The sequence below is a fragment of the Acipenser ruthenus genome, chromosome 32 (assembly GCF_902713425.1).
Source record: "Acipenser ruthenus chromosome 32, fAciRut3.2 maternal haplotype, whole genome shotgun sequence".
In the NCBI taxonomy this organism is placed as follows: Eukaryota; Metazoa; Chordata; class Actinopteri; order Acipenseriformes; family Acipenseridae; genus Acipenser; species Acipenser ruthenus.
The window spans coordinates 14,300,962-14,325,824 of NC_081220.1; the positions used below are offsets into that span (position 1 = coordinate 14,300,962).

Here is a 24,863-nt window from a genome sequence, read left to right on the forward strand (position 1 = left end):
CAGCAGAGATGGAAATAAGACTCATAGCAGTTTGATAGCTAGACACATTGGGGCTGATCAAGCTGGTAGCAGTAAAACCTGGACTGGGTGACACTGCTGTGCAACGGGAGTCTGATTTCCATCCCTGGCTGTAATATAATATAATGGTAATTAGCATTAGCAATGACAATTGGATTTTATGATCAATATATTTTATTTGGTAGTGGCTTCGTGTTCCCTTCAGCTTTAGAGTTCACAAAGGAGGGATTTGCTTAACAAAAAAAAAAAAAAATTGTAGCTAGTCTCATTGTTATGACAATATTCCAGTGCATTCGCTATGAGATAAGACTGGTGGCCTGTCATTAACCCATTTTTATGTAGCACAAGCCTCTATTTCTAGGAAAGAAAAGTGTGTGTGTGTTTGTTTTTTCCTGCTAACGCCTGGCTATTAGTGCTACAGTTTACACAAAAACACAAACTGTTGGCTATACATAAAATATTATAAATATTATTATGTAAACAGTGTTCTTCCCTTTAATTTTTTTTTTAAAACACCTACCTACTTGGGAGCTCCACCCCCCATTATCGGTGGGGGACCAATGAGAGGAGAGAGGGGGCGGGCTGTCCGTTTAGCCCCTCCTTCATTTGAAATAACATGCTCAATTTACTGCATGTGTTGCTTCAGAACATTTTTATTCTTTGAAAACAAAATGCTTTTTTAAAAAGCACACAAGTGCGAATTCAGTGGTGATTAGTTTCTTTCTATCTTTGTTTAAAAGACAATCGCAGAAGAACATGTTGGGTAAATACTGCTTCACCCGGGGACAGGAGGGTGCAACTGGGTTATAAATATCTTCTTTGTATTTTTACCTTTTTTTTTTGGAAGGCTGATCATTTCTGGCTCATGGATTTGAAGCCTTTCTTTTTAATTCTCAGCAGTTTTGCGGTGGGCTGCTCCGCTTCTGAGAGTAAGTACTATCATGCATTCATTTGTAAATGAACACCCTCTAAGAATTTCAAAGTTATCAGAGGAAACAATTTTCAAGAGGATTCCTGCCTAGGAGTTTGTATCAGTTGAAGGGGGATTTTAAAATAAATGATAGTCAGGATCACATTTTAAATATGCATTCTGAGTTTTGGTTGACTGTGATAGGCTTTGTGGTCAAAGTGGTCAAAGAAAGGGTCTTATTCCCGGCTCAGCCACTGACTCCCTGACTCTCGTCCTTCGGATGAGACGTAAAACAAACGAGGTCCTATTGGAAGTGACTCTGCAGCAGCAGCAGCAGCAGTTGTTGATGATGCATAGTTCACCCCCCTAGTCTCTGTAAGTCACTTTGGGTAAAAGCGTCTGCTGAATGATTCATTAATAAAAATAATGAATAATAAGTATATGATTCTGATCAATGGTTTTGAGACTACTGGGAGTTGGGGACATTTTTGTTTCATGAGCCTGGTTCTGGTTCTGGTTCCAATCGAGCATTGCCGATCTGGAGCCTTACACCAACTTTTTTCCCATGGCTATACTATTCATTTAGCAAAGTTGATGACGGTTTGCCATGCTTTTTCAATATGCTTTACCATCCCTCTCTGTGCTTTACAATGCTTCCCTATGCTTTACCATACCTCTCTGTGCTTTACAATGCTTCCCTATGCTTTACCATCCCTCTCTGTGCTTTACAATGCTTCCCTATGCTTTACCAGACCTCTCTGTGTTTTACAATGCTTCCCTATGCTTTACCAGACCTCTCTGTGCTTTACAATGCTTCCCTATGCTTTACCAGACCTCTCTGTGCTTTACAATGCTTCCCTATGCTTTACCATACCTCTCTGTGCTTTACAATGCTTCCCTATGCTTTACCATCCCTCTCTGTGCTTTACAATGCTTCCCTATGCTTTACCATACCTCTCTGTGTTTTACAATGCTTCCCTATGCTTTACCAGACCTCTCTGTGCTTTACAATGCTTCCCTATGCTTTACCAGACCTCTCTGTGCTTTACAATGCTTCCCTATGCTTTACCAGACCTCTCTGTGCTTTACAATGCTTCCCTATGCTTTATCAGACCTCTCTGTGCTTTACAATGCTTCCCTATGCTTTACCAGACCTCTCTGTGCTTTACAATGCTTCCCTATGCTTTATCAGACCTCTCTGTGCTTTACAATGCTTCCCTATGCTTTACCAGACCTCTCTGTGCTTTACAATGCTTCCCTATGCTTTACCATCCCTCTCTGTGCTTTACAATGCTTCCCTATGTTTACCAGACCTCTCTGTGCTTTACAATGCTTCCCTATGCTTTACCAGACCTCTCTGTGCTTTACAATGCTTCCCTATGCTTTACCAGACCGCTCTGTGCTTTACAATGCTCGTCAATGCTTTCCCATGCTCTCAGTAAACTTGATCACACTTTGCTGTGTTTTTATTACAGCACACTTTTAACATAGCAGGAGGCCTTTCCTAAAAATACCTGTGAAGGTAACAGGTGTTTGTGTTCCTCTGCATTGCAGGGCATGTTTATCTTCACAACAGTGGCGCTGAGCGCTGGGTCTCTGTGTTTACAGTAAGCAGAGTAACGATGGAGAATGACCCCACTGTGCCTCTTGATACAGGAGGTGTCATCTTAGCAGGTCTTATGCAAATCTTGTGGTAAAGCATAGGGAAGCATTGTAAAGCACAGAGAGGTCTGGTAAAGCATAGGGAAGCATTGTAAAGCACAGAGAGGTCTGGTAAAGCATAGGGAAGCATTGTAAAGCACAGAGAGGGATGTGGAGAGTTTGATCCAAACAATCAAATAATCGGTTCAGGTTTTTCGCCCCCCAATGCATTCTGGTACCTTTTACCTGCCTCAGGTACCTTTCACAGCAGGACTACATTTACCAGAATGTGTTGCGGTGTGAATTGAAAAGCCTGGACTGTCCCAAACTGTACATGGAGTCACATGAGAACCTAACCCAAACCCTAACCCGAACCCGAACCCGAACCCTAACTCTAACTCTCCCATTCCCCCCAGTCTGCGGCAGCATGGACATCCGCAACAACGTGACCGAGCTCCGGCGACTGGAGAACTGCACGGTGATCGAGGGGGACCTGCAGATCCTGCTCATGTTCACCACCCAGACCGAGGACTTCCGCCCCCTCCGCTTCCCCCGGCTCCGCATGATCACCGACTACCTGCTCCTCTTCCGGGTCTACGGGCTGGAGAGCCTGCAGGACCTCTTCCCCAACCTGGCGGTCATCCGGGGCACCCGCCTCTTCTTCCACTACTCCCTGGTGATCTTCGAGATGCCTCACCTGAGGGTGATGGGGCTGGGGGGGCTGGCCCAGGTCATGAGGGGTGCGGTGAGGATCGAACGCAACGAGGAGCTGTGCCACCTCTCCACCATCGACTGGGGTCTGCTGATGGAGTCCACGGAGAACAACTACATCGTGGGGAACAAGCAGGTGGAGGAGTGTGGCGACGTGTGCCCAGGGATCCTCGATCAGGAGAAGCCCTGCGTCGAGACCACCGTTGGGGGCCAACAAGGCTACCGTTGCTGGACCTCCACCCACTGCCAGAAAGGTCGGTCTGTCTTCGATCTCGCTTGATTCTTATTAATGACTCCTTTAGCAGACGCTTTTAGCCAAGAGACTGGGGGTGGGGTGAACTATGCATCATCAACAACTGCTGCTGCTGCTGCTGCAGAGTCACTTCCAATAGGAGCTTTTTTATTTTGCGTCTCATTCGAAGGACGGAGCACAAGGAGGTGAAGTGACTTGCTCAGGGTCTCACACACACACACACACAGAGGGAGTCAGTGGCTGAGCCAGGATTTGATCCTCCTGGTATCAAGACCCCTTTTCTTTAACCACCAGGACCACAGAGCCCACTGAGCTTTCTATTCACCCCCGCATGACGGGATCTTGATGTCACCAGGGTTTGGGGGGTTCTGAGTCCCGTTTTTCAAATTTCAGTTCTGTTTTTAAAATCCCAATGCATGTCACAGTCCAGGTTTTAATATGTGATCGAGTAACCACAGTGTGTCTAGCTAACAAGCTCGGTGTGTCTTATTATTAAACTCACAGGGAAACCAAGAATGGATCAAACTGCTATGCAACAGGAGTCCTATTTCCTATAGTCCAGATTGTCTTTGTTTGAAGGAGGTTTTTAGCTGATTTTTATAGAGAAGGCAGCTACGGGATATTGGTGGTAACGGTGGGATATTTAGACAGATAGATCAGAGATGGAAATAAGACTTGTAGTTTCGACCAATCCAGGTTTTACTACCAGCTTGATCAGCCCCAGTGTGTATAGGTAACAAGCTCAGGTGTGTCTGATTAAACTCCTAGTGAAACCAGGATCAAATTGCTATGCAACCTGCTGAGCACAGTGTTGCAGTTTTGCTCTTGTATAAAAATGGGAAACCATCCCGGGGTTGTGGGATGTGTGGTCACTCCAGCGAGTTCTCGTTGGCTCCCAAGCCCTGGATTTGACCTCGTGAAGCAGTGTCTGTGCTCGGGTGTCAATAGAAAGTTTGTTCCAGTTAAGACACAGTCCAGTGCCTTCAGCTGCAGGGACCGGGTGTGTTTTTCGCGGCACCCTGCCAAAAATAACACTGTGTGTTTACATGCCCCTGTCCCAAAATATATATACTTTTAAAAATAGTTTCGATTCAGTGGACAGGGAGGTAAACAAGGGCAGCTGTTTTGACTAAACAAGAGAAGCCATACTTTTGCCCCGGTGTTTCTCTTGTTGTTTTTACTTCATGTATATATTTTTTTGTAGATTTGTTACATTAAATAAAAGTTCAGTACGAGACTTTTGGCAAGCACGTAGGTGAAGGTTTGATCCCGATATGCAGGCGTTTGATCGCTATTTTATTTTGCTAATAATATTCACGACTGATCCAGAGTAGCAGACATTATAATTTTTCATCAAGTCAGTTTAGCTTTGGTAAGGCAGATGGCAAAATATGCCTCAGTCATTTGGAATTGCGGCAAATACTTCACTGTGATTGGTTGATTTCTGCATAAGACTTCCCTAATTACTGTGTCCCTAATTACTGTGCATAGTAGTTCGTTAGCAAATACATGTGTGCTTACACATATTTACATAGTTACAATGTACTTAACGTGCATGATCTAACCCTAACCCCACTAACCCTGATACAGCTGTGTACTTACATATATCATTTACACAGTAAGTACATTGTAACTGCGCATAGTAACATTGTCATTATATGTAAGCACTCCTGGATTTACTGTATAACTACCATGTAAATGCACAGTAATTATAGACACACAATGTAAATGTATTTCTGATATGTGATTTATAATGTTAAATACGGTAGGATACAAAAAAAAATGAAAAATAACAAAAATATATTTTACCAGTTGCCCTAAGTTTTAATACTTTCCACTTAGTCTGCATAAACATTTCTCCAAAAGTCTAACTGGCTTTATTATAATAAAGAGGTCCAGTGGTTTAGAGAAAGGGGTCTTGATACCAGGAGGTTCAAATCCAGGGCTCAGCCTCTGACTCCCTGTGTGTGTGTGTGTGTGTGTGTGTGTGTGCGCGTGTGTGCGCGTGTGCGTGTGTGTGTGTGTGTGTGTGTGTGTGTCTGTGTGTGACCCTGAGCAAGTCACTTCACCTCCTTGTGCTCCGTCCTTCAGATGAGAAGTAAAACAAACGAGGTCCTATTGGAAGTGACTCTGCAGCAGCAGCAGCAGTTGTTGATGATGCATAGTTCACCCCCTAGTCTCTGTAAGTCGCTTTGGATAAAAGCGTTTGCTAAAGTACTAATTAATAATAATAATAATAATAATAATAATAATAATAATAATAATAATAATAATAATTGGCTTTATTATAATAACCTTTTCAATGTGTTCTGCTGTTCCAGCCTTGTCCTGCGGGGGGCGTGGGAGCGCAGCGAGCGGGGAGTGCTGTCACCGCGAGTGCATTGGGGGGTGCGGGCGCCCCAACGACAGCGGCTCCTGTGTGGCCTGCCGAAACTTCCGCTACTCGGGCCGCTGCCTGCCCTCCTGCCCCGCGGGAACCTTCAGATACGCGGGCTGGCGCTGTGTCAGCAAGGATTACTGCGCCAGCCTGCGGAAAGTCTCCCCCAACCCCCGGAAGACCCCCCCCCAGCCCCCCCAGAAGTCCTCCAAGTTCGTCATCCACGACGGGGAGTGCCTGTCGGAGTGCCCCCCCGGACTGACCCGTAATGAAAGCAGGTGAGCCAACGCGGTACACAGCTGCGTTCTATGATTCCCACAGTCAACTTCCATTCCATTCCAGTTCCAGTTGACACTTCTTGATAAGGCTGGGGTTTTTTTTCTTCACAGTTATCGCAGATTTCACGATTCCCATGTGAAATGCATCTGTTGGAACATGTACAGCTGTGGCCAAAAGTTTAGCATCGCCTAGAGTTTTAGGATTGCGACATAATCACAAAAAATAACTATAGGAACAGAATTCCGATCTTTTATTTAACATCCTGTAATCAAAAGAAACTACAAAACAGTATCGCAAAACAGGTCTACCGGAAGGAAGCCAGAATAGCAGTACAGTATTTCATGTTAGATTTCAAAATGTCGCATTCTTTCAATTTATATATATATATAAAGGGGAGTATATGGAAAACTATACAAAGCGGTGGTGTGTGATTCAATATGTTAACCTCACATTATCCAGCAGGTTTGCATTCGACTTTATGAAGCAGGATTAGTTCATTCTACAGGGTGATGCAAACGCTTTTGGCCAGAGCTGTAGTTCACTGTCAAAAAAAATTCCCATTTCTGAAAGAATAGTGCAAATAAAACATATTTTTCTATCACTGAACAATAGCTACAGCAAACATTTGCCTTATTACACTGTACTTTAGGAACTTGGCAGCTGGTTTACTTTGTAAATGACTGAACGATGTGCTTTCTCTTGTCTCTCAGCATCTTTTGCCACCAGTGCCAAGGCCTGTGCCCCAAGGAGTGCAAAGTTGGCACAATGACCATCACCACCCTGAGCAGTGCAGAGGAGCTCCGAGGGTGTACCCTCCTGGAGGGCAACCTCATCCTCAACCTCCGCAGAGGAAGTCAGTACCGCCCGGGCACACGCAGGGCAACGGCCAGCAGATGCCAGTCCAGTGCCTCGTTTCCACTGCCCCCGGCGAAATCAAAAGAGCGTTCCTGAGATTTTTTATTTGATTTTGATTTTGATTTGATCAAAACCTGGTCAAGCTCGGAAATTATTGCCGTGCGTTCGAAGGTTTTCGAAATCTCCACGCGTTTCATCCCAGCCGTAGACGCAGAGGTCAAACGCCTCCTGGCTGTGTGATGGTGACGACTTCTTTTGCAGCCAGTTTGGTTACACTGAGCATAGGAGACACAGCAACCTGAGCAGGTAGCCGTGGAAACACCCGGTTTTGTTGCCGTGGGCAACCGTTGCCGGGAGCGCCGGGCCGTGGAAACGGACGCATTGTGCTTGGGTCTACAGGCTTGCGTGTCGATTGAACCTAGCAGGGCTGAAGATCATTTTCCATTTCCAATTCAAAATCAATTCTCGATTCCAATTCCAATTCCTTCGAAAGCAACAGGAGACGTTAATTAATTGTGATCGTTCAACTGCTTTCATTTGAAGCCAGTTTGATTGACTCACAAACAGCAACGTCAGTTTGAGTAACGGATTGCCACTGTTGTGAGAAGCTCGTTTTACAGAATGCTGTTGCAGTAATGTAGGTCAGTGATGTGTTGGAATTGATTAAAAGGGAATTGGAATTGAAAAACAAGGAATTGACCCCAACCCTGGACCCCCTTGATAATGAGATGTACAATTCAGGTCAAAAGTTTTGCATCACCACCCTATAGAATTAACACATTTTGCTTGATAAAGTCGAATGAAAACCTGCTGAATAATGTCACGTTATTATATTGAATTGCACACCAGCCGCTTTCTATAGTTTTCCACATACTTAACAAAAAACCCATTTCGAAATCCAACATGTAATACTACTATTATGGCTTGTAAAACAGCACAATCTAAATTATGTTAATTAAAAAAACTCAAGTCTCAATCCTGAAATTCTAGGTGATGCAAAACGTTTCTCCATAGCTGCAGATCTCATCTTGCTTATATAAATGCATGTGGCCCCTGGAGACTGGAGTGATGTGATGGTGCTTGCTCTCTGCAATGGCATGGCCGTACCCCAGGGTTTGCTCTCTGCTCTGGTCCTCGTAGATAACCTGGCCGCAGAGCTGCAGGCGAGCCTGGGGAACATCGAGGTGATCACTGGCTTTCTGAAGATCAAGCACTCCTTTGCTCTGGTGTCTCTCTCCTTCTTCAAGAGCCTCCGGCTCATCAGGGGAGACTCCATGGTCGACGGGTAAGAGCAAGGATTTAAGCAGAACTGAGCAAGTTTCATTTATTTCAAGACACACACATTGCTTTAACATCATTATTATTATTATTATTATTATTATTATTATTAATAATAATTAGTCCTTTAGCAGATGTTTTTTTATCAAAAGTGACTTACAGAGACTAGGAGGGTGAACTATGCATCATCAACAACTGCTGCTGCATAATCACTTCCAATAGGACCTCGTTTGTTTTACTTCTCACCCGAAGGACGGAGCACAAGGAGGTTCAGTGACTTGCTCAGGGTCACACACACACACACACACACACACACGGAGTCAGTGGCTGAGCTGGGATTTGAACCTCCTGGTAGCGAGCCCCCCTTTCTCTAACCGCTGCACCCCCAAGCCTCAGCTTTGCTCCCTTCCTCTCCCCTCAGTAACTACACCCTGTACGTCTTGGACAATCAAAACCTGCAGCGGCTGTGGGACTGGAGCCACCACAACCTGTCCATTCCCGTGGGCAAGATCTACTTCGCCTTCAACCCCAAGCTGTGCCTGTCACAGATCTACCGGCTGGAGCAAGCGACAGGGACCCGGGGGCGCCAGAACACGGCCGAGATCAACCCTCGCACCAACGGAGACCGCATGTCCTGTGAGTGAATCGCCCTGCTGAGAGAGGCCGGCTCTTATCTGATCAGGGGTGAAGTGGAGCCGGAACTACTTTCTGTAGGCTGCAGTAGACTTGAGGTTTGATACAGCAACCTCAGACTAGGTCTCCCGGTCTCCTTTATTATTATTATTATTATTGATTTATTTGGCATTTATTTGACGCCTTTATCCCAGGTGACTCACACAGGTGTTACAGGGCAGCACAGGGTTACAATGCAAGCTTCATATTTAAATACAGTGTAGTTTACAGTAAGTGCAAATAATAACACTACTAGAATACAATATGAACTAGGATGCTATGTATAATAATAACACTACTAGAATACAATATGAACTAGGATGCTATGTATAATAATAACACTACTAGAATACAATATGAACTAGGATGCTATGTATAATAATAACACTACTAGAATACAATATGAACTAGGATGCTATGTATAATAATAACACTACTAGAATACAACATGAACTAGGATGCTATGTATAATAATAACACTACTAGAATACAATATGAACTAGGATGCTGTGTATAATAATAACACTACTAGAATACAATATGAACTAGGATGCTATGTATAATAATAACACTACTAGAATACAATATGAACTAGGATGCTATGTATAATAATAACACTACTAGAATACAATATGAACTAGGATGCTATGTATAATAATAACACTACTAGAATACAATATGAACTAGGATGCTATGTATAATAATAACACTACTAGAATACAATATGAACTAGGGTGCTATGTATAATAATAACACTACTAGAATACAATATGAACTAGGATGCAGCCAGTTAGGATCACAGCAAGTTATATCTACAGTGACATATTAGCAGTGCAATAGTGCAAGGATAGCGCATCAGCTGAGGATCCAATAACGTGGTGCTGAGGTCAGGAGAGTCCAGTGCAGAGCAGGAGGGGCGGATCCAGAGATCAACAAGCGCGGTCTAAACGGGTGCTGGTTTCCTTTTGAGCTCAGCGAGTGAGCGCCCCCTGCTGTCCGTGTCGTTGCAGGTAAGAGCGGGGTGCTGAGGTTTGTCTCGAACGTGACGGAATCCTCGCGTATCTTCCTGCGGTGGGAACGCTACGAGCCTCTGGATCACCGGGACCTGCTGAGCTTCATTGTGTACTACCGCGAGTCGTGAGTCAACCACCAGGGGGAGCCAAACCCCCACCGCACGGTTACACGTCGACTAAACGCTCTGAATTTTACAGTAGTGCAGTTAGAAAATTTAAGATAAGAAAATCTAGGGGGAAAAATCTCCAAACCCTACAATTTTCCCTCTTTTTCTTCTTCTTCTTCTTCTTCTTCTTCTTCTTCTTCTTCTTCTTCTTCTTCTTCTTCTTTTCTTTACCTAAAGAAATTCTTATCTTGGTTATCGCTGCATGCTCCGCTCATCAAAATTCAAAACTGTCGTTATTGAGATCTGCTGAGCACAGAACCGCAGACCATTGGTGGCTAGTGGAAGGGGCGCGTGGCCGGGGCGGGGCTGGGGGCGGGGCTGGGCGCGGGGGCCTGGCGCGCGGTTGTCACTGATTAGACCCTCAAGCCCCCGGTTCTGTCTGCAGGGCTTTCCAGAACGTCACGGAGTGGGTGGGGCAGGACGCCTGTGGCTCGAACAGCTGGAACGTGGTCGACGTGGACCTGCCACTGAGCAGTGGTCAAGATCCCTGGGTGCAGCTGGGCGGACTCACCCCGTGGACCCAGTACGCCATCTTCATCCGCGCCATCACCCTGAGCACAGCCGAGGACGGACACAACCACGGAGCTAAGAGCAGCGTGGTCTACATCCGCACGCGCCCCGCGGGTAAGAGCTACTTAACCGGACCTAACGCACCGTGGACATAGATCACGAAAAACATTACATATATATATACTGTAAAAAACATTTGTATAAGTCTATTTTCTAGGTATTTTAGGGGGTCCTAAAAAGGGGGGAGCGACTTACCAATAGGCTTTTCCCTGAAATTGTTGTCTCAAAAAAGGGGGTGGGACTTATACACCGGTGTGACTTATACACTGGTTTGACTTATACACTGGTTTTTACGGTATATCACAGTGTTTAAGTCGCTCTACAGGGTATATTAGGATGTCCACAGCTGTGGCCCAAATTTTTCCATCACCTAGAATTTTAGGATTGAGACATCTCAAAATCTACATGAACATAATGTTAGATCTTTTATTTAACATCGTGTCATCAAAGCAAACTCCAAAATGATCACCAGCAGTATTTCACGTTAGAGTTCACATGTCGCATGTTAAGTATATGGGAAAACTACAAAGCGATATGTATATATATATATATAATGTCAAGATGGTGTTCTAATACATTTCTGCATGAGGGTATGAGCAGCCAATTCACAGTCAATTGCATTAGCATGGCATCGTTTCAATAGGTGGGTGGGGTTAGGGTTTCAAATCCGCTGTGCTGTTCCAGCCCCCTCCGTGCCCCTGGACGTGCTCTCCATGTCAAACTGCTCCTCTCAGTTGGTGGTCCGCTGGAAGCCCCCCACTCACCCCAACGGAAACATCACCTACTACCTGGTACGCTGGCAGAGACAGGCAGAGGACTCGGAGCTCTACATCAGTGACTACTGCAACAAAGGTGAGCTCGGGCTATCAAACACTCACTAGTGCTCATGTAGGAAAAATATTATTAGCATTATTAATGAGTGATTTAGCAGACGCTTTTATCCAAAGCGACTTACAGAGACTAGGGGGGTGAACTATGCATTATCAACAACTGCTGCTGCTGCTGCTGCTGCAGAGTCACTTCCAATAGGAGCTTGTTTGTTTTACGTCTCATCCGAAGGACGGAGCACAAGGAGGTGAAGCGACTTGCTCAGGGTCACGCACACACACACACACACACACGCACACACACACACACACACACACACACACACACACACACACACACACACACACACAGGGAGTCAGTGGCTGAGCTGGGATTGAACATCCTGGTATCAAGACCCCTTTCTTTAACCACTGGACCAGCAAGCCTCCTGTTAATGTGATCATGTACACCAACTGGACTGTGTAATAGTACCTTGAGCAGTACCTGTGCTAAAGTGTCGAAGGGGGAGATATACAGCTATAGCCAAATGTTTTGCATCACCTAAAATTTTTATAGGATTGAGACATAATTTAAATATATATATATATATATATATATATATATATATATATATATATATATATATATATATATATATATATATATAAGAACATAATTTAGGTCTTTTATTTAACATCATGCATTCAAAGAAACTACAAAATGATATTGTTAATAAAGTCTACCAGAAGGAAGCCATAATAGTAGTACAGTATTTGATGTTAGATTTTCAAAATTACATGATTGACATCATTGATTGCACCAGCACACCCGTGGTTCAAACCCCTGATCTGCTTCCTTCTCAGGGCTGAGGCTGCCCACCAGCACGGCTGACAGCCAGTTTGACCACGAGGACGGAGGAACGGAGCAGGACCAGGAGGAGAGGTGCTGCTCCTGCCCCAAAACGCAGGCCGAGCTGGCCCTGGAGGCTGAGGAGTTCTCCTTCCAGAAGAAATTCGAGAACTTCCTCCACAACTCCATCTTCATGCCAAAGTACGCTGCACGAAGCGATCCTTCGATTATTCAATTACTCGATTGTTCGATTGGGGGGGTTTACCCATAAAATAGACGCCCATTCTCTTCATAACAGAGAAATGTAGAGTAATGCACAGTGCTTTTAAAACAAGAAAGAACATTTTTCTGCAGTGCGCTTGTCACATCTGGGTTTTCCCACGTCAGTCGCACGTCCCTTGACATGGGTTTACATTGTCCTTTATTGCAGAACACCATGGAGGGTCAAATCTGTGAACAAGAGCCCACAAAGGTAAGAATACCATTAAACAAATGGAATACAATTCCGAAGACAATGCTAATCCTATTGAAATGCAAAAGCAGATTCATACTTGAAAATCACAGTAAATTAGCGAGCACCAAGTCTTTGTCAGTGCATCTAAAGCTGAACACGAAGCCACTACTCTGAGGCTTGGAGCTTCAGGTTTCAGGAGACTGTGGGTTTCAGGCTGCTGCGCGGTACACCAGGCAGGGAGACTTGGGGGTTTGATACAGCAAACCTCAAACTAGGTCTCCCGGGGGTCTCCTGGAACCAGCTTTCAAGCCGCTGTTCCTGAAGTGAAAAAAAGGGGCGGGGGGCTGAGGTAACATCAGAACTAATAAGAAGCAGGCGTTTCAAAACTCAGCACTCCTTTAAGGGGGACTTCACAGCTGTCCTCTCTGTGTCCGTCCAGGCAGAGTAAGAAGAAGCGTCGGGACGCGCAGTGGGCAGGGTCCAATGCCACCCTGTCCGGCAACGTGACAGTGTCCCCCCAACCGGAGGAGGACCAGTTTCCAGTCCAGGAGGACAAGGTTTTCCAGCGTGACCGGGCTCTGATCACCGGACTCCACCACTTCACCGTGTACCGCATCGATATCCACGCCTGCAACCACGCTGCCCACCTGGTGGGCTGCAGCGCGGCCACGTTCGTGTTCGGACGCACCCGCCCTCTCCGTGAGTACAGCGGGGTCCCGACACGGGGGGGGGGTGGGGGGGGCTGCGCTGTTCATCGCGTGCCACGGATTCATCAGTCGCTATTAAGATGGCTGGTATTCAATACTGAGATAATGAAATAAATAATGCCATTGGGACGGGGTGGGGGTGGGGGGTGTTTGGGGGTTGGGGGGTGGGAAAGTTTGGGGACCCCCTGGCCCAGGTTTTGTGAACATAATTTAGATCTTTTATTTCACATCATCAAAAAAACTACAAAATGATAATCGCTAACATAGTCTACCGGAAGGAAGCCATAATAGTAGTACAGTCTTTCATGTTAGATTTTGAAATGTCACATTTTTTTTTTGTTTTCCGTGAAGTATCTGGAAAACTATACAAAGCGGCGGTGTGCAATTCAATATGTTAACGTGCCGTTATTCCAGCAGGTTTTCATTCGACTTTATGAAGCAAAATGAGTTCATTCTCATTGCTAAACTTTTGGCCAGAGCTGTAGTCTTTTTTGAAGACCAAAACTGCACACAGTCTTCTAGACGGTCTAACTAACCCGGGCATTGTATAATCTTAGCATAACCCTCTCCAGATTTGTATGCCCCTCTCTCTGCAACGTAGCCTAACACTGGTCTTTTGTAATTGCCTCACCCCTCTCCGTGTCCCCAGTCTATGCTGACAACATCCCTGGCAATGTCACCTGGGAGCTGGCCGGCAAAAACACGATTCTGCTGCAGTGGGGGGCGCCCCCAAGCCCCAACGGGCTGATCCTTAAATACCAGATCAGATACACCAAGTACAAAAGAGAACAGGAGGAGGTAAGTCCCATTCCCAAGTCCCATTCCCACTGCACTTTTTAGAGACGCAAGGGGGTAGAAAGAACTTCAGATCACTGGAGAACAAGTACAGCAAAGAGTCTGTCTGATTGACGCACTACCTGTTGTTAGAGGAGGTGCAGTGCGTGTGTGTGCGTGTGTGTGTGCGCGTGTGTGTATCAGTGTGTGTGTGTTTGCGTGTGTGTGTGTGTGTGTGCGTGTGCGCGAGTGTGTGTGTGTGTTTGCGTGTGTGTTTTGCTATTGTTCTGCTGTGCTCCTCAGGAGTTTGAGGCAGTGGAGTGTGTGCCGAGGCCCCTGTATGAGCTGCACCAGGGACACTACATCAAGAGGCTGCAGCCTGGGAACTATAGCGCCATCGTCAGGGCAACTTCCCTCTCGGGCAACGGGTCCTGGTCTGAGCCGGTCGAGTTCTACATCATCGGACCTGGTCAGTACCTTTGAGAAAATGTTCTGAGAGAAAACGTGCCTTTTAAGATTAAAAAAAAAAAAAAAAAAAAGTACCTTTAAGAAAACGTCCCTTTAAGGAAACACCCCTTTTTACAAAATGTCCCACAAAACAGGGCAGTAAGTTGTCCCTTGGGCACGGTACAGACGCTGTATGCTTCTTGTTATTTATGAATTCTTGCACCAGTGTCATGCCGTGAGGTGGGAATGCGGCCCTCAGGATGTAGCTCAGCCCTGTATGTGTGTATTACAAGCGCTCTTGTCTGCCCCCTAGAGGAGACGCTGCCGCTCTCAGCCCTGCTGCTCATGCCAGTCGCTCTCGTGGTCTTCATTGGTCTGCCCATGATCTTCATGTATCTCTACTACACCAAAAGGTAAGCTTGCTCCTGTGTGCCATTAAAACCTATCCGTGGGCTGCTTTGTTTAAGCAACATCAATATATATAGTCTTGGTGGTCCAGTGGTTAGAGAGAGGGGCTTGATACCAGGAGGTTCAAATCCCGGCTCAGCCGCCGACTCACTGTGTGTGCGAGACCCTGAGCAAGTCACTTAATAATAGAATAAGTTCCTAATGCTCTTTCCATTGCATCAAGAGGACTGACTGACTGAATCGGAGATTTCTGCGGGAGATGGGAGTCATGTGACTTAGCTTGACAATTATTAAAGTAGAAAGTAGTTCCGGCTCCACTACACCACTGCTGCCTGTAGAAAGTAGATCCTGCTCCACTACACCACTGCTGTCTGTAGAAAGTAGATCCTGCTCCACTACACCACTGCTGTCTGTAGAAAGTAGTTCCGGCTCCACTACACCACTGCTGCCTGTAGAAAGTAGATCCTACTCCACTACACCACTGTTGTCTGTAAGAAAGTAGTTCCTGCTCCACTACACCACTGCTGTCTGTAGAAAGTAGATCCTGCTCCACTACACCACTGCTGCCTGTAGAAAGTAGATCCTGCTCCACTACATCACTGCTGTCTGTAGAAAGTAGATCCTGCTCCACTACACCACTGCTGCCTGTAGAAAGTAGTTCCGGCTCCACTACACCACTGCTGTCTGTAGAAAGTAGTTCCAGCTCCACTACACCACTGCTGTCTGTAGAAAGTAGATCCTGCTCCACTACACCACTGCTGTCTGTAGAAAGTAGTTCCAGCTCCACTACACCACTGCTGCCTGTAGAAAGTAGATCCGGCTCCACTACACCACTGCTGTCTGTAGAAAGTAGTTCCTGCTCCACTACACCACTGCTGTCTGTAGAAAGTAGATCCGGCTCCACTACACCACTGCTGCCTGTAGAAAGTAGTTCCGGCTCCACTACACCACTGCTGCCTGTAGAAAGTAGGTCCAGCTCCACTACACCACTGTTGTCTGTAAGAAAGTAGTTCCTGCTCCACTACACCACTGCTGTCTGTAGAAAGTAGATCCGGCTCCACTACACCACTGTTGTCTGTAAGAAAGTAGATCCGGCTCGACTACATCACTGCTGTCTGAGAAAGTAGTTCCGGCTCCACTACACCACTGCTGTCTGTAGAAAGTAGATCCGGCTCCACTACACCACTGCTGCCTGTAGAAAGTAGTTCCTGCTCCACTACACCACTGCTGTCTGTAGAAAGTAGATCCGGCTCCACTACATCACTGCTGCCTGTAGAAAGTAGTTCCTGCTCCACTACACCACTGCTGTCTGTAGAAAGTAGATCCGGCTCCACTACACCACTGCTGCCTGTAGAAAGTAGATCCTGCTCCACTACATCACTGCTGCCTGTAGAAAGTAGATCCTGCTCCACTACATCACTGCTGCCTGTAGAAAGTAGTTCCGGCTCCACTACACCACTGCTTGTGATCTCGTATAGCACTGTGAACCAAACCTTTCTTGCAGCCCAGGCTACTGCTCTGTTTCCTTGTCTTTGTAGGAATAACCCCGGGAGCACTCTGTATGCATCGGTGAACCCAGAGTATCTCAATGCTTCTGACAGTGAGTCCTTCTGTTTACCATCCACTTCAATATGGAACCTCATTATTAAAGCTTTTTTTTCATTGAAAAATATATGTATTATGTGTCCAAAACGTTTTTTTTTTTTTTCAGCGCTTTACAATATGTCATGCACGAAAGGGTTAAGAAAATGTGGCGTTTAAAAAAAAAAAAAAAAAAAAACTGCCTTTAAGAACAATGTGACTTTAAGAAATATGCCTTTAAGAAAATGTGCCTTGAGGAAAATGTGCACTTAAAAAAATGTGCCCTAAAAAAATATGCCCTTAAAAATATCCCTTTAAGAAAATGTACTCTTAAGAAAATGTGCCTTTAACAAAACGTGCCCCTAAAAAAAAAACGCCCCTTTAAGAAAATGTCCTGCTAAAAAAACGTCCCTTTGAGAAGCTGCATGAGTGAGCGTCCCGCTTGCTGCCCTGTGTTTCAGTCTACGTGCCGGACGAGTGGGAGGTGGAGCGGGACACGGTCACGGTGATCCGGGAGCTGGGGCAGGGCTCGTTCGGGATGGTGTACGAGGGCGTGGTGCGCGGCCCTGACAAGGGGCAGCCGCGGCGCGTGGCGCTCAAAGCGGTCAACGAGTCCGCCACGGTGCGAGAGCGCATCGAATTCCTGCAGGAGGCTTCCGTCATGAAGGCCTTCCACTGTCACCACGTAGTAAGACTTTTTAAGCCTGTTGACCAAAGAACTACAGCCCATCGAACCTCAAAGACTACATTTCCCAGCTTCCCCGGGCCTTCGTTTCCATAGTGACTAATGCTGATCCCCCCCTTCAGGTGCAGTTGCTGGGCGTGGTTTCCAAGGGTCAGCCCACTCTAGTGATCATGGAACTGATGACACGTGGTGACCTCAAGAGCTATCTGCGTTCGCTCCGCCCCTCCGCCGAGGTAAGCAGCCAATCACAGGCCAGAAAAGACTAGGGGGCGGGTTGATACACAGCCCAGGCCCCCAGACAGACAGCTGCTTCAGTACATACATTATAGTGCATTCGTGAAAACTATATTGTGGTTTATAATGTATAAATGATTCATGTCCAAACAGCCATTAAAAATTGAACACAGTGCCTTTATTTGATTCTGAGTATTATATTGAAACATTATTCACCTTAAAATGTCAACTTGCTTCCTTTTCATAAACACCCCTTTTCTGTTTTCTTAATATCCAGCTCTCGTTAAAAATTGTTTGCATCACCCTATAGAATGAACGCATTTTGCTGGCTATGACTACAGCTCCCAGCATGCCTCTGCACCTGCAACAATCGTGAGGCATGCTGGGAGCTGTAGTTCTTTACACCGTGGTCTTGTATCACAAACGATACAGACCTCTATTACGATACATTATGTACAGCTGTGGCCAAAATTGATGCATCACCCTACAGGATGAACTCGTTTTGCTTCGTAAAGTCGAATGAAAACCTGCTAAATAATGTTACATTAAAATATTGAATTACACACAAGCGCTTTGTATAGTTTTCCGCATAGGCCAACTTAATGGAAAACACTGACAAATTGAAAAAAAATTGTAGTTTGATTACTGATTACATGATGCTAAATAAAAGATCTAAAATATGTTCCTATAGTTTTTAAATGGCGTCTCAATCCATTCTAGGTGATGCATAACTTTTAGCCAAAGCTGCAGCCGTCACAAATCTATTTTCCACTTCCTCTTCTTCCAGAACAACCCCGGCCTGCCCCCTCCCTCTCTGAAGCAGATGATACAGATGGCTGGTGAGATCGCTGATGGCATGACGTACCTCAACGCTAACAAGTTTGTGCACCGCGACCTGGCCGCGCGGAACTGCATGGTGTCCGAGGATTACACCGTGAAGATCGGAGGTCAGAGAGCGCGCCGGCTCCCCCACAGCTCTCTGTGCTGCTTGTGTCAATCAGATAGACTCTCCCTGGCTTGATGGGAGCCGCCCGCAAACATACACAGCTGTGGCAAAAAAAACAAACGTTTGCATCACCTAGAATTTTAGGCTTGAGACATCATTGAAAAAAATAGATATTTTATTTAATATCATGCAATCCAAGAAACTACCAAATGATAGCGCAAAGAAATGTACCGGAAGGAACCCTTAATAGCAGTACAGTATTTCAGGTTAGATTTCGAAATGTGGCTTTTATTTGTCAATTTTTTCGTTAAGTATATTATTATTTGTTTATTTAGCAGACGCCTTTATCCAAGGCGACTTACAGAGACTAGGGTGTGTGAACTATGCATCAGCTGCAGAGTCACTTACAACTACGTCTCACCCGAAAGACGGAGCACAAGGAGGTGAAGTGACTTGCTCAGGGTCACACAGTGAGTCAGTGGCTGAGGTGGGATTTGAACCGGGGACCTCCTGGTTACAAGCCCTTTTCTTTAACCACTGGACCACACAGCCTCCTGTAACAGTAAGTTTAGGAAGCAAAATGAGTTCACTCTACAGGGTGATGCAAACACTTTCAGCTGGGCAGAAGGAAGCCGGGGAAGGAGAAAAAAGGCCATTCGGCCTATCAAGGTTTCATCACCCAGACTTTAGATTTAGCACAGAGAGTGGAGCAAGACCGCACACATGTAGAGTTCAGGGCAGAAAGCATTGTCCCCATTGCCTGCTGTTAAACACTGAACTGTCCCCTTGCTGTGTCCCAGATTTCGGAATGACGCGGGATATTTATGAGACGGATTACTACCGGAAAGGGGGGAAGGGCTTGCTGCCGGTGCGCTGGATGCCGCCCGAGGCCCTGAAAGACGGGATCTTCACCACGCACGCCGATGTCTGGTCAGTGTCTTCGGCAGCTCGTCCGAATCTTCACCCCTTTTTCACAGCCAGGTTCCAGGCGTTCTGTTTTAACGTTGATGCGCTTCCTATGTTTTCATGTTGTAATACGTGTCATGATATTTAATACATGCTGGTAGCATCCATGAGTCATGAAAGGGGGCTCCCTCCAGTCCAGGGCAGGCTTGAGACACGGAGACAGAACTGCTCCCTCCCTCACCCCCCTATGAGAAAGGGTGCTCCCTCCAGTCCAGGGCAGGCTTGAGGGACAGAGACTGAACTGCTCCCTCCCTCACCCCCCTATGAGAAAGGGTGCTCCCTCCAGTCCAGGGCAGGCTTGAGGGACAGAGACTGAACTGCTCCCTCCCTCCTTCCCTCACCCCCCCTAAGAGAAAGGGTGCTCCCTCCAGTCCAGGGCAGGCTTGAGGCACGGAGACTGAACTGCTCCCTCCCTTGTGTTGGTAGTCCAGGTCCGTCTCATCAGACTGTGTGTGTGTTTCCCCCCCAGGTCGTTTGGAGTGGTGCTGTGGGAAATCGTCACTCTGGCTGAGCAACCCTATCAAGGCATGTCGAATGAGCAGGTCCTGCACTACGTGATGGACAGTGGAACTCTGGAGAGACCGGAGAACTGTCCTGACACCATGTGAGTGCCTAGTTCACCCCCCTAGTCTCTGTAAGTCGCTTTGGTTAAAAGCGTCTGTTCAATGACCGGTTCATAATAATGCCTGTGCCTGTGTTGCAGACTGGAGCTGATGACTTGGTGCTGGCAACACAACCCCAAACACAGACCTTCCTTCAACCAGGTGCTGCACACACTGAAAGACCAGCTAGACCCGTCATTCCGCGCCGTCTCCTTCTACTACAGCCCGGCCAATCGGGACAGGGGGGCGGAGTCCGGAGAGGGAGAGGGGGCGAGGAGTTCTTCACAGTCAGGCACGCCCAGGAGCTCCCCTGCCCTACCGCCCAGGAAACCCAGGAACGGGAACAGCTCGCCACTGCCCCCCGGTGGTGAAAACGGGTAACTGCAACGAGAACACAGCTGTCTGGAATAAAGGATTCGGGGACTCGATCGAAGCTTTGAAATCAAACCGATAAGCAGATTCAATACTTGAAGCGCTGCACAGGGACCAGGACTTGAGGGGGCAGTGCAGATATGTATGGAAAGGGTTATATAGCGAAAAGCGACACTGCCGGTGCTTAATCGCTGGGCTCCTTTTCGGATTGATCAGCCTCTAGGAACCGGACGCTCCTTGAAGGCATTTATTTTCTGCTGTTCCTTGGAACCTTCTGTCCAGCATAGGGAACATTGGGGTGGGGGGGGGACACTAATGCCTGCGGACCAATATGGAGGGACTGCTTTATGTGTTGCACCTGAAGGAAAGATGGCATTAAAAATCAAATTTCAATGTGTTTTCTACAAATGCAAAATTCATGAGATAATAAAACGTAGAGATCTTTTTTTTCAATATTTCCAAATTTTATTACTGTATTTTTCTAATATATATTTTCAGTACGTTTATGGTTATCGCCATTACATACAATGTCGGTTTGGTTAAATGACAAAAAGATGTGTATTTACAGCAGTGTGTATATTTATCGGAACACCTCCAGATGTGTCATTGATATCCTTCATCTACCCGCCTGCATGGACACACCTCCGGGTGTGAGAATTTCAATCTCCGCTCAGTAATCAGGGATATAGAAACACACTCGTGTGTGAAAATGTCAGACCGCTCTGTGCTTTAATCAGGCGTCTTAAACCACTTCTAAAAAGTCTCCTGCGTTTTACCGTGTGTGGCTCTGTGTTCCTTTTCTCTTTACTGTTTGAAATGAATTGCATGGGTGGCCTGTTAAAGGCATCCATTCAATTAGACCATCGCTACTAATTTACCGAGTTTTACCCCCAGATTTTCAGTCCCAGCGGTTTTGATTTCATACACACAGGAAATCAGAACTACAGAAGCGATGGGGTGTTCGGATAGATTTGTACACGGCTGTGGAGTTTGTTGTTGTGTTTTTCAATTTGATTTTTGTTTTCGATATATTTGTTGAATGTCTAAATTGAATTGTTAATTGCTTATGTTCAGTGTATACATTGTTTTTTTTTTTTCACCTTCGATCTAAATCGTAGTAAATATCTTTCACGATCACGCTCAGATACGCATTGAGATCAGCAATAGATTTAATTTTCCTTGACACCAAAAAGGATGCCCCCGCGGATAAAGAAAAGGAGGCTTAATACCAGGAGGTTCAAATCCCGGCTCAGCCACTGACTCCCTGTGTGTGTGTGTGTGTGTGTGTGTGTGTGTGTGTGTGTGTGTGTGTGTGTGTGTGTGTGTGTGTGTGTGTGTGTGTGTGTGTGTGTGTGTGTGTGTGTGTGTGTGTGTGTGACCCTGAGAAAATCACTTCACCTCCTTGTGCTCCGTCCTTCGGAATGAGACGTAAAACAAACTAACAGCTATTGGAAGTGACTCTGCAGCAGCAGCAGCAGTTGTTGATGATGCATAGTTCACCCTCCTAGTCTCTGCAAATCACTTTGGATAAAAGCATCTGCTAAGTGACTCATTAATAATAATATTAATAAAACACGCCCAAAAGCGGGTGTTATTTTGACCACAAATATAGTTCTGCTACCGGTGTTGCTTTGAGTCTAATAAATGTTGAAGGCGTAAATGAAGCAATCTGATCAATAAACGGCAGAGGGCGCCAGTGGTTTAAACGGTTCTCACATCTGAAATACTGCATGCGCATTTTGTCATAAAGAACAGTGCATTGTGCAGGGGGGGGGGGGGTAATAACGTTGCAGCCCCCCCAGGGTGAGTCTGTAATACCCCACAGGGAAGCAATGTTCTTTTTCTTCCCTCATTAAGAGGATCTCAAATGGTTTAAAAGCTCCCCCCGGTCCACAGCTGAGAGGGTTTTTTTTTTTTTTTTGTAGAGATCATGGAAAATTATCAGCTGCCACGTCAAAATACTGACAGATTTATTTTCCTAGTGATTTAGAATGGGAAATGAAATATCTAGCCAGGCCAGTTTAGTGCTGGGAGAAGAACGCGCTGATGCACCGCTATACGCTGAGGGAACACGAAGCCAGCGCTCTGAGGCTTAGAGTTTGGTTTCAGGAGACTGTAGGTTTCAGGTCACTGCGCGGCACACCAGGCAGGGAGACTTGGTGGGGTTTGATACAGCAAACCTCAAACTAGGTCACCCGGGGGTCTCCTGGAACCAGCTTTCAAGCCGCTGTTCCTGAAAAAGTGGCTCCCTCCGTCCCTCACCCCCCTAAGAGTAAGGGTGCTCCCTCCAATCCAGGGCAGACTTCATGCACCGAGACTGAACTACTCCCTCCCTCCCTCCCTCACCCCCCTAAGAGAAAGGGTGCTCCCTCCAGTCCAGGGCAGGCTTGAGACACGGAGACTGAACTGCTCCCTCCCTCCCTCCCTCACCCCCCTAAGAGAAAGGGTGCTCCCTCCAGTCCAGGGCAGGCTTGAGGCACGGAGACTGAACTGCTCCCTCCCTCCCTCTCTCACCCCCCTAAGAGAAAGGGGGCTCCCTCCAGTCCAGGGCAGGCTTGAGACACGGAGACTGAACTGCTCCCTCCCTCCCTCCCTCACCCCCCTAAGAGAAAGGGTGCTCCCTCCAGTCCAGGGCAGGCTTGAGGCACGGAGACTGAACTGCTCCCTCCCTCCCTCCCTCCCTCACCCCCCTAAGAGAGAGGAATATTTCTTACTAGCTCTTTGTTTCCCAACAGTATTGCCAACCCACACACTTCACAAACTCGGTAAATGAAATCTTCCAGGAGTGGGAGATTCATTTTAGCCGAAAGTGAAATGAAAGCACGATGACTGAAAAGCACAGTTCTTTCATTACGCGCTGCTGGAACAGCAGTAATTAAATATATATAATTACCGCCGTTGCTTTGGAGACAGGGTTAGAGCAAAGAGAAGCTAAGTGTTATTGATGGGAAACTAAGTCAAGAAAAAAAGCCTAATTTGTATCGAGTTGTGAACCGGGTACGATTAGTGCTGCTTTCAGCGTGAAAGACAGCCTTATCAATTCGGATCGAGCCTCGGCCAATATATGACTGACTCTCAGTGCATTATCTACGACCGCAGGGCCAGAGAGCGCTGCCGCTGAGTGTATGGAAACACTGTGACGTGTAATTTGAGTGATGCAATTTAACCCATTCATTACCCAATTCATATTTCTTTAGGGGAACAAAAATTAGAAGCTGTATTTATGTGATTCGATACATAATAAAATTCAGTATTTCTTTACTTAAAAATAAAGTAAATCCTTCATTTTGGTTACAAAGTGCCGCGTCCTGTTTTGAGGCACAGTCGAGTAAGTTAGACGCGTTCAAAACTGAGCCGCTTTATTATCAGGAGGCTTGTTGGTCCAGTGGTTAAAGAAACGGGCTTATAACCAGGAGGTCCCCGGTTCAAATCACACCTCAGCCACTGACTCATTGAGTGACCCTGAGCAAGTCACTTAACCTCCTTGTGCTCCGTCTTTTGGGTGAGACGTAGTTGTAAGTGACTCTGCAGCTGATGCATAGTTCACACACCCGAGTCTCTGTAAGTCGCCTTGGATAAAGGCGTCTGCTAAATAAACAAATAATAATCACTGCGGGAGAGAGAAAAAGACCCCAAGAAATGGGTCATTTTGAGGTTTCGGTTTCTCATTTTATATCGAGGCGTCATAAAAGCACGCGAAGGGCTGCATGTGCAGAAGTATTAACAGTTCCGTTTAGACTCGTTTATTTTTAAGTGATTAAAAAGAAAATCTCTATTTTAACTAGTCTTTAAGAAATGCGATTCTTCACGGTGGGGGGCTACATATTTCACAGCATGGGTACGTTTCGCGGAAATCGTGATAACCGTGAAAACAATCAGCCGATCTGATTCGAGATCAGTCGATTGAATGGGACTCTCTCAAGCAAAAACCATCCCATAGGAATGGGCCAGTAGGTACCTACTAGCCTACTAACCCCTAAATCTACCCTCTACCCCTAAATCTACCCTCTACCCCTAAAGCTAATCTCTACCCTGAACCCAACTGTGTTTCTATTACAGTATATTTTACTATTATTTCAACAGCGATTTTTAGCGCCCTCTAGCGGCTACTACCATTAAAGCGCTTGATCCGGACCGACTCGACCCTATGGGTTGATTTTTGCTTGATAACGTCCAATTTAATCGACTGATCTCAATCAGATCAGCAATATAACCTTACATATTACAGTCAGACCAATCCATCTAATTACCAAATAATAAACCACGGAGACAAACTCCCTTCCGTAC

The 24,863-nt window shown here is 46.1% G+C and overlaps 1 protein-coding gene across 1 annotated transcript; it reads left to right on the forward strand.

Moving 5' to 3' along the window:
• The first annotated feature begins 674 nt into the window (after window positions 1–674).
• On the forward strand, window positions 675–21,645 carry LOC117970829 (insulin receptor-related protein-like). The gene is made up of 22 exons (XM_059006200.1): window positions 675–947; window positions 2,986–3,534; window positions 5,855–6,188; window positions 6,900–7,042; window positions 8,185–8,329; window positions 8,744–8,958; window positions 10,005–10,131; window positions 10,560–10,798; window positions 11,429–11,596; window positions 12,415–12,601; window positions 12,831–12,872; window positions 13,294–13,553; window positions 14,211–14,359; window positions 14,639–14,804; window positions 15,096–15,195; window positions 16,729–16,790; window positions 17,233–17,459; window positions 17,579–17,689; window positions 18,478–18,637; window positions 19,437–19,566; window positions 20,072–20,206; window positions 20,306–21,645. The coding sequence occupies exons 1-22, from the start codon at window positions 884–886 to the stop codon at window positions 20,583–20,585; spliced, it is 3,993 nt and encodes a 1,330-aa protein (XP_058862183.1). The 5' UTR covers window positions 675–883; the 3' UTR covers window positions 20,586–21,645.
• The last annotated feature ends 3,218 nt before the right edge of the window (window positions 21,646–24,863 follow it).

Bases quoted from the DNA above. Each gene is read 5' to 3' on its own strand.
- LOC117970829 (XM_059006200.1), top strand. From the start codon at position 884: ATGGATTTGAAGCCTTTCTTTTTAATTCTCAGCAGTTTTGCGGTGGGC. The intron at 10,799-11,428 runs GTAAGAGCTACT...GTGCTGTTCCAG, and splicing joins CATCCGCACGCGCCCCGCGG to CCCCCTCCGTGCCCCTGGAC. The intron at 12,873-13,293 runs GTAAGAATACCA...GTGTCCGTCCAG, and splicing joins GTGAACAAGAGCCCACAAAG to GCAGAGTAAGAAGAAGCGTC.